Source organism: Centruroides sculpturatus, unplaced genomic scaffold (genome assembly GCF_000671375.1).
Source record: "Centruroides sculpturatus isolate CEXI.00-Female unplaced genomic scaffold, Cexi_2.0 scaffold40, whole genome shotgun sequence".
Classification (NCBI taxonomy): domain Eukaryota; kingdom Metazoa; phylum Arthropoda; class Arachnida; order Scorpiones; family Buthidae; genus Centruroides; species Centruroides sculpturatus.
In genome coordinates this window covers 1,331,255-1,340,098 of record NW_019384602.1, presented here as the reverse complement: position 1 = coordinate 1,340,098, position 8,844 = coordinate 1,331,255, and the positions used below count along the sequence as shown (strand labels likewise).

Here is an 8,844-nt window from a genome sequence, read left to right as displayed (position 1 = left end):
CCGCAGGAGACTACTCTTTTACAAGGTGTCTGCGGTGTGACCAATTAGCAAAAATAAACAAATGTCCCGGGGAGAGGGGAGTTCTTCCGCGGTCGCCTCGGACGACTTCGTCCTAGGGATGACCTTCTTGACGGACGAATTACGCAGTTCATTATCCGGGGTCTATTCCTCGGACATTGGGGTGAGAACGGGAGAAATAACGGAAATAATGATGAAAGAAATATAAAAATTCTCATACGATAGTCAGATTTTCACAGTATCATGAAAGGAAAAGTTTATTGAAAAACATTAAAAAATCATTTATATTATTTGAATTATCTTGTAGTTGACATATGTGAAAGAAAAGTTACTTCACACACCATCTACAAGATAATTTTTTTTTCTTTGTTAAACATTAAATAAATATTACTACAAATTATACTTAAAAATATAAAAATTTAAAACAGCAAATAAGCATTGCATAATCAAAATGGCATCCAGGACATATAGTAGAACCTCGTTTTAACAGATTGCTTGGGCTGCCAAAAATTGTCCTTGTTCTGAGAATCCATTATATCATGAACAACAAATTTCTTACATACCCAGGAAAATATCCATTATTTGAAAAAATTTTTGTTTTAATCACCTACATATAAGAAATGCTAATACTGATATTAATTTCGTGTAGTGTACAGTCTGTTCTTTTATGCTGAAACTCGAAAGGAAGGTTTTCACAACTTGGAAGACTCAATGGCCTTGATAAATTTCATCACTACACTTGGACTAGCATCAGAATGTTCACTAGGTGGCTCCTCAATTGTATTAGCCTACTGACTCTCATTGTACTATTCTTCAATTCTACTGTACAGTACTTATCCCAGATGTAATAAGTGCTTGCTGATGCACTTATCAGCAAGCAGGCTTAAATTTTATCATGGCATGCATGCACCTATTCAATAATACCCATGCACCTAGCATCTACTCAGAGCATGCATGCACCTACAGTCAATAATACTTCAGATGGGAGAGGACAGGTATCATCATGTGGAGTAAAAAAAGTGAGGCATATATTTCAGTGCTCTGTATATATTTCTTTAATTTGAAATCCAAGAAAAATCTCCTTTTTTATTTTTGCTGGTTAAAGATGATGAAAGTTGTTTGAAAGATATATAAATCATCATCCATTTCTATCCAAGGCCTTTACAAATTATTTAATAAGGCCTAATCTACGTCAAGATCTGGAAGAAGCACATCACAAGCTACCAGACTTCTTTTTTCCTCTCATTTTCCAATTTTGTTAAGGCCATTTGTGTTTGGTATAGAGATTCTTTAGTCATCACTATCCTAAATTCAGTAATGTTTGTACTTGGTTGGAGAAGATTATTTTTAAATAATTTTTGCTTACTTGATCCGAAGTTGCAGACTAAATCATTTAAATCCATTTTCTGTTATTAATATAAAAATATTATATAGACTAAGATATTTTTTATTTGATCAATAACACTGTTCTACAGAGGATTTTTTTTTCTTAAGTGAAAATAAATGTTTTTGAAGCATTTTCTTATGAGAAATTCAAATCTCAGAATTTTGCTATCAAGCACAGTTTTTTAGTTGCAAGTATATTAAAGCCTCATTTTACTCAAATTCACAGTTTGTGACAAACACAAGAACTTTTTGTAGAGTAATTGACAATAACTTTTGAGCCTCTGTTTCAGATGCTGACAAATTGTATTATTAGGCTACATAATCTTGATTTACCATTCCACTACCTTTGAGAACAATAAATGAAATTGACAGCAAGAGTGAAGAAAATAGCAATGTGGAATTGCCATCTTCTAAAAAAACTTGTATATCAGGACACAAGTGATCTAGTCAGATACCTTTTGACTAGATTGCATGGAGAATAAGCAGTAGTGGTTTAACATAAAATCTGTTTTCATTCAGTAGAAGTTAATGCATTTATTATGTTAAAAGCATTGGTCACAATGCCTGAAACATAACTTGCTTGCAAACATGACATCTGCAATCAAGATGGCGACTGGAACTACCGCTGTTGGGGTTCCATATGTAAATATCTCACAAAGAGTTGCGTATAGAGATATTGTTCTTTTGACTTTTTTGCTCCTTTGGGTATGCTCTATAGCTCTGTTAAGGTCCCAACAGTGTCATTCACATCTTAAATCTTACCCAAATGAGCGATATTTAAAATTCCTAAAAGAAAGTCAGTTGTTGTGCAATACATTCGTGTCAAGGGACCATTGGAAAGCTTATTACTTTCCAATATATGTAAGCTACCTTAAAACTTGGACCCCTCACTCTTTCCTGCTAATTTCATCTTCCCTACAAATTCCTAAACCCTTTGACCGATTTGAATTAAATTCCACATAGTCACACTCTGGTACTTTATGGAAAACATGGACTACCATTAAACGTGGGCACTTCTCTCTGATCTCTTCCCTACTCCCAAACCTTTTGAGCAATCTGGACAAATTTTGCATAGTCTGTCTCTACAATTGTGAAAAAAATATAAGCCTCTTTCAAACTCTGATCCTCATGCCTTTCCCTGATTTAATCCCCAAATTGCCAAACTCTTTGACTGAGTTACACAAAATTTTACATAGTTACTCCCCGCCACCCCACAGAAAACATATGCTACTCTATAACAAAGACAACTCAATCCCCTCCCTCAGTTCCCAGGCAGTGATAGGCATTCTTTGATAGTTTCCTATAAACCATTCAATAATTCAATTCTATTTTTGTAGTAATGTCTATAATCAATTTATTTAGAATGTTATATCCAGACACTACAAATTAACAACAAATTAAGTCTTGTAAAGAACTATACAAAACAAGTATAGGTCTCTCAAATGTTTGATATAAGGTGATTTAAAAAAATGGATTTTATGGATTTAATATAAGTGTGTCAAGCTTGTTTAAAAAATACAATAAAATTAGAACAGATTAGATAATCAATATTGTCATCGGGTAGAAATTTTATAGTTTAAATGTAATTTGATAACAGAACATTAATTGTTGATTTTAGCTTGAAAAACGTGCATACTGTGAATACTTATGTAAAACATTAATATTCATCAATAAATAAATTATTATTATTATTATTTTGCAATTATATGTGCATTTGTTTACATGAAATTTGTTTAATTTTTCCAGCAGGTCACGTTCAAGATCCAGATCAAAATCCAGAAGTCGTTCACAATCAAGAAGCAGGAGTGGAAGCAGAAGTCGGAGCAAGAGTAGAAGTAAGTCTCGTTCAAGATCTCCATCCGCTTCAAGATCCAGATCAAAATCTAGATCCAAGTCTAGATCAAAATCGCCATCCAAATCACGTTCCCGTTCAAGATCTAAGACTCCTGAAAATCAAAGTAAATCTAGATCAAAGAGTAGAAGTCCAAGCAGAGAAAAATCTAAATCGAAGAGTAAATCTCCTTCAAATTCTCCTGCAAATTCACCTTCAAAATCGCCCGTTCCCGAAGAAAAATCTGTCGAAGAAGAAATGGACGACAAGGACTGAAGTGATCTTTGTGTACCGAGAATTCATTTCTACATCATAGATTAGTGGTGTATCTGCTCATAGCAGGTATATAAAATTCAGTTAATCCTGCAAATGACAAATATTAGTCATACTGGTCCATGATCTTGTATTTTGAAAAATGAAAAATTTATTCAGTGTGAAATGATATTCATCAAATGCTGTAAATGTTCAATTAAATACATTTTATAATAATAGACTAACGTTTGCTCACGTTTCGTTTATGTAAATGAAAACTGTTGAATCATGTTAAGCACTCAGAAAAATCTATTGTCTAATTATTGAGGAAGTTTTAGTGACGCCTCTAATATGTGGCTTACAGAATTGCGTTCGTTCTCAACATTTGATCGATCGAAATTGATAAAAGCTTCGCTATTTTCTGTTAATTGCAATGAAGAATCCAAAAATGTAATAAGAAATCGGGGTACATGAGTTCGTTTTCGAAATACAGTGAGGGTCAAATTGACGCGATTTAGGAGCGAAAATAAAACCGTTAATTTTCCACGCCCATTTTCCATTCGGGACGCGCAATACGTCCCGAATGGAAAATGGGGGTGGAAAACTAACAAAGCAATCGAATTGATCTCGTATTCCTCAGTTCTGTCACATAGTCGCGTGATGTCCTAGTATAGTGATACATTAGCACTAGAATAATTCGAACAAGTGTTCGGGGAAAAAGTTGCTGGGCACTCGACTGAACGGAACAAACGGCCTGCTAGACCAATTTTTCGATTAATACGCACGTTCGTATTTCTAGTGTTTTAATTTGCATGAATTGCGCGATATTTTCAAATTTAATCAATAGTTAAGGTAAAAGTTTTAAATTTTTATTTATTAGTGTTATGCGCGAAATATTTTTCTACGTAAGCAAGTATTGTGTCGTGATACACCAAAGAATACATCTGTGATTGAATGTTTTAGAATTAATATTTTTGAAATTAAATATTAAAATATAAAATTTGTATGGGCTAACAAATATATTTCAAATATAGAATTTAATATTTGCTGAAACGTCACAATTATTATCAATAATACACGTGTGGTAATTGTTTAGGAAGAGTTGAATTTGTTTCTTTGATTTTTTATTACAAAGATTCGCGCGGATGAAAGAAAATAACGAATGTAAAACCTTGAAATAGCCAAACGAGTAGGAGAAAAGTGGAATTGTTTAAAGCCGTGGTTCTTAACCTGTGGTGCGCGAAGTTATCCCAAAATTATTAAATGACGACGAGTTGATGACAATGCGCACTGCATCAAGGTTAGAGCCGATAGCGGACTGGGCTGGGGTATGGTGCGCGGTCAGAAAATATGAAATTGGAAGGCACTAGCAATAAATTTGCAGTTGAAGATAAAATCAGCGCGTTTATCGTTAAAATCGACCTATGGATCACAAAGTCGAAAAAGAGAATTTTTCTGCGTTTGATGCATTGAACTCAATTATTGATTGACAGTGTGCTGAGATTAAGGGACAAATACAAAAGAACGTTACATTCCATTTGCAAAGCTTGAAAAATGAATTCAATCGCTATTTTCCTGACTGCAAGGACAAAGGTATTCGGAAACTGATTTGCAATCCTTTCATAGTCAACATTTCTGAGGTGCTGGATGAAATACAAGAAGAGTTAATTGAAATGCAACATGATAGTAACTTCAAGGATACATTCGAGACAGGAATTAATCTTAAAGATTTTTGGAGCCAAAAAGCTATTGCTTTCCCTAAAATTCGAGAAATTGCTTTACAGTACCTAACTTTATTTTCAACCACATATTTATGCGAGCAAGGATTCTCAGTGCTTTTGATAATTAAAAATAAACATCGAAATCGGTTGGATGCCAGTGCCGACATGCATTTGCTTTGAGTAGCACTGAACCAAGAATTCAACAGTTGGTAAAGAGTATGCAGTTACAAAAATCGCACTATAATAATATAATTAATTAATGTAACACTTTCGCAAATAATATAATACTCTTAGTTCCGAATAATTTTCTACGTGTTTAATTTATAGAACAACCTTATAAGAACCTATATTACTGCCAAACAGCTCGTGGTCCATGGCAAGACAAAAATTTTGATAAATGGTCCCTCATCACTAAAAGGTTAAGAACCACTGGTTTAAAGGAAGAAGAAAAGGCAAAATATACATAAAAATGGCCGAAGAAGAACGTTATCGTAGAGAGAAGAATGAATTGGCACATTTGAAAGAGGATAGAAAATGACCAAGAAGAAAATTTACAGTGGAATTTAAGAAAAGTAAAAAGGAAGAAAATCAAGAGGAGAGTGACGAATTATCGGATAAACACTCGAATTCGATTAATTAATGTTTGGCTGTTGTTTGCCCGGGCGGAGGAAAATTTCGGCCCCCCTTATTTAGGTATTTCAATTTAAAAGACCAAAATTCAGTTTTGTCACAGAGCAAGCAATGAAAAATTCGGTGGTAGTGCAGCGACCTGTTTAAAATAGTTCTATTGGATATTAGTGGTGTATATGAACGCGAATGAATCGTACAAGCAAAAAAAGGTCAACAGGTTTCGCAGGATTTCCTTGGATAAAAACGTTACTAGTTCACCCGGCGAGCCGATTCCCAGATTGTCCGGGCGATAGCACTGTCGTAGACGCGATGCAAGTGTAGATTAGGATGTTTCAAATTTTTACAAGATATTATTTATTGTGAAATTTTTCCGCCCGGGGCGGGCCGCCCCTTCCGCCCCCACTACGGTACGCCACTACTTAGAAGTAGCATAATGGATGAAAATTTATAATTATGTATTCAATTAAAAATAAGTAGCTATTTGCCAAATATAGTAAAACTATCAAAAGCGATGCATGGACACCGTTCTAATTAAATTTTTAAATAAAACATATTGAACTTTTTTCCCTAAAAATCCATATCCTTTACATATGTATATTACGTATATGCGGCTCTCTGGTACTTTTGTTATCCTGTTTCCATGACAATTTGGCTCATCTCATTTGGCAAACTGCCGACCCCTGGTCTAGAGGGTTTTGCCACGTGTTAATTAAGCAACAAAGAATTCTATACAAGCCAGACTTCTAGCTCTCTTTGGACTTTGATTTTCATTCGATTAATCACAATAATTTTATATATTTCCAAGTTTTAAACTCATTAGTATCACTTCATTAAGTAATTTATAACAGCATTTGCAGCTAATATTGGTCAGTTATTTTCAGAGGTAAGAAATCTAGCTCAATTTTTTTCCAAATTAACTTTTTGTTTTACATATTAGGTTAAACATGAGTGATAACGAAATGCCACCTGATACACCAGCAAAAAAAGGCCTGGTATATACCAAAATTTCAAGAAAATTAGCTTCGAAATCCCGTTTAGAGACTGGCTACGACGTGACAAAACAGACAAAAACTCGAGCTTTTGTATTTGTTGTAAAACAGTGCTGAAAAATGCTAACAAGTCAATGATTGAAACACGTATGAAAAGACCTAAGCATAGGAAAGCTTTTGAAGCTTCCAGAGAGAAAACAGTTAAAACAATTGATGCTATCTTCAAAAAAAAAAAATGAAACTCTCAGCTAATGAAGAAACTGCGAAGGCAGAATTGCTGAGCATAACGTGCCTTTTATCAATGCAGATCATCTCACAGATGTTTGCAGGAAGTCCTTTCCAGATAGCCAAATTGCAACATCTATTCAGATGAAGCATACCAAGTTGTCATATTTAATGCAGGATGGCATTGCTTATTATGAAAAACTGAAAATTGAAGACGTGCAAGAAACAAAAATTTTCAATGTAATTGACGAGAGCACCGATATTTCATTCTCACAAACTTTATCGCTGTTTGTTTCTTTCATCATAAAAGAAATGATGTAAAAGATGTTCTTTTCGACATAGTATTGGTGGAAAATGGAACAGCTCAGGGTCTGCAAAACGCTATCAAATCAATTTTTGAAAAAACAAAGGTACCGTTACAAAATATGATCGGGTTTGCCAGTGATAACTGCGTTGCAATGGTGGGTCACAAAACTGGACTTCTTACATTATTGAAGCAAGATTTTCCATCAATTTTTGCTATTGGTTGCATTTGCCATTCTTTTGCCCTTTGCAGCAGTCATGCTGTGAAAACATTTCCTTCGTATCTCGAATCATTTCTAAAATATATTACATCATATTTTGCTCGCAGCAGCAAAAGGCAAAATGATTAAAGAGGTTGTCAACACAAGTCAACATAAAATACTAAAATTATTACAAACAAGATGACTTTCTCGTGAAAATGTTATCAACATTATTTTAGAACAGTGGGATGCTTTAAAACTTTATTTTCAATCAGAGATGCGAACAGTTAAAATCGATGGTTACAGAGGTATATATGATACGCTAGTAAACAAAGGAACAAAACATACATTAGTTTTTCTATAGTATGTGTTACACAAAGTGAGTGTTCTAAAAACTGAATTTCAATCAGAATATTTTCACCTACATGTTTTATATTCCATGATTTCAGCAGAGTATCGTAATATTTTAAGTATGTTTATTAAGGAAGAAACTTTGCTAACTACAAATTTGTCTGAAACTGACCCAGGCGATGTAAGAAATCACCAAGACGTGAAAAAAATATTTCTTGGTGGAAAAACAATGTCCCTCTTAGAAACTGAGCCTCTGTCAACCATTAGTGCCATGCGATTTAAAGAGGACTGCTCAAAATTTCTTGTTGAACTTTGCAAGCAAATTAAGATGAGATTTTCCTTCGATCCAAATGGCGTTATTGCCAAACTCCAAGTGCTAGATCCATTAGTAGCGCATGATCTAAGCCGAACACCAAGATCTCTTGCAAGTTTGGTAGTTCATTTCCCAACATTAATTGCGGAAAACGAACTTAACCAGTTAGATGACGAATGGCGATCATTTCGTTTAGCAAAAGATTTGATCATACAATATAATAGTACAGTAGACCTCCTATAACGCTTAGATACGTTCCAGGTTAATCGAATTTTACGTTGTAGGAATCATTAAATACATGAGCCAATCGCAGCCCGACAGGTGTGAAGTTTACGGACTACGGCTGTTTGAAAGGTTTTCTTCTATAAAATTAACCGATTCTAGACTAATTCCACTCAACATTTCCAAAACACGTATAATTTTTTTGGGAATAATCTGTATAAACTATGCTATAAACAAAAAATTGTAGGATTACTTACCGAGTGTGCACCGTTCGACTACGTCGTTTCTCAAGCTTGTTTTCGTCGCGGAACAGCGCACGAAACGGCAACCGCGATTTCTGAATTTTTCGAAGAAAAATAACTTGACCTTTGGAGACATCATTAATATAAATAATTTTTATGGC

The 8,844-nt window shown here is 34.3% G+C and overlaps 1 protein-coding gene and 1 pseudogene across 6 annotated transcripts in view; both read left to right on the top strand.

The window, feature by feature from the left end:
- The window catches only part of LOC111625054 (serine/arginine-rich splicing factor 4-like), a 56,014-nt gene extending 52,288 nt beyond the window's left edge, over positions 1–3,726 (top strand). For 4 of the 6 annotated variants that reach the window (XM_023368082.1, XM_023368086.1, XM_023368081.1 and 1 more), the window contains exon 8: positions 3,151–3,726. In XM_023368082.1, coding sequence (XP_023223850.1) covers positions 3,151–3,511 — 361 coding nt within the window. In that variant the 3' untranslated portion in view covers positions 3,512–3,726. The remainder of the gene's footprint in view (positions 1–3,150) is intronic. The other 2 variants (XM_023368083.1, XM_023368084.1) reach the window with 1 other exon arrangement.
- Positions 3,727–7,300: 3,574 nt separating this feature from the next.
- Positions 7,301–8,515, top strand: LOC111625071 (annotated as a pseudogene).
- The last annotated feature ends 329 nt before the right edge of the window (positions 8,516–8,844 follow it).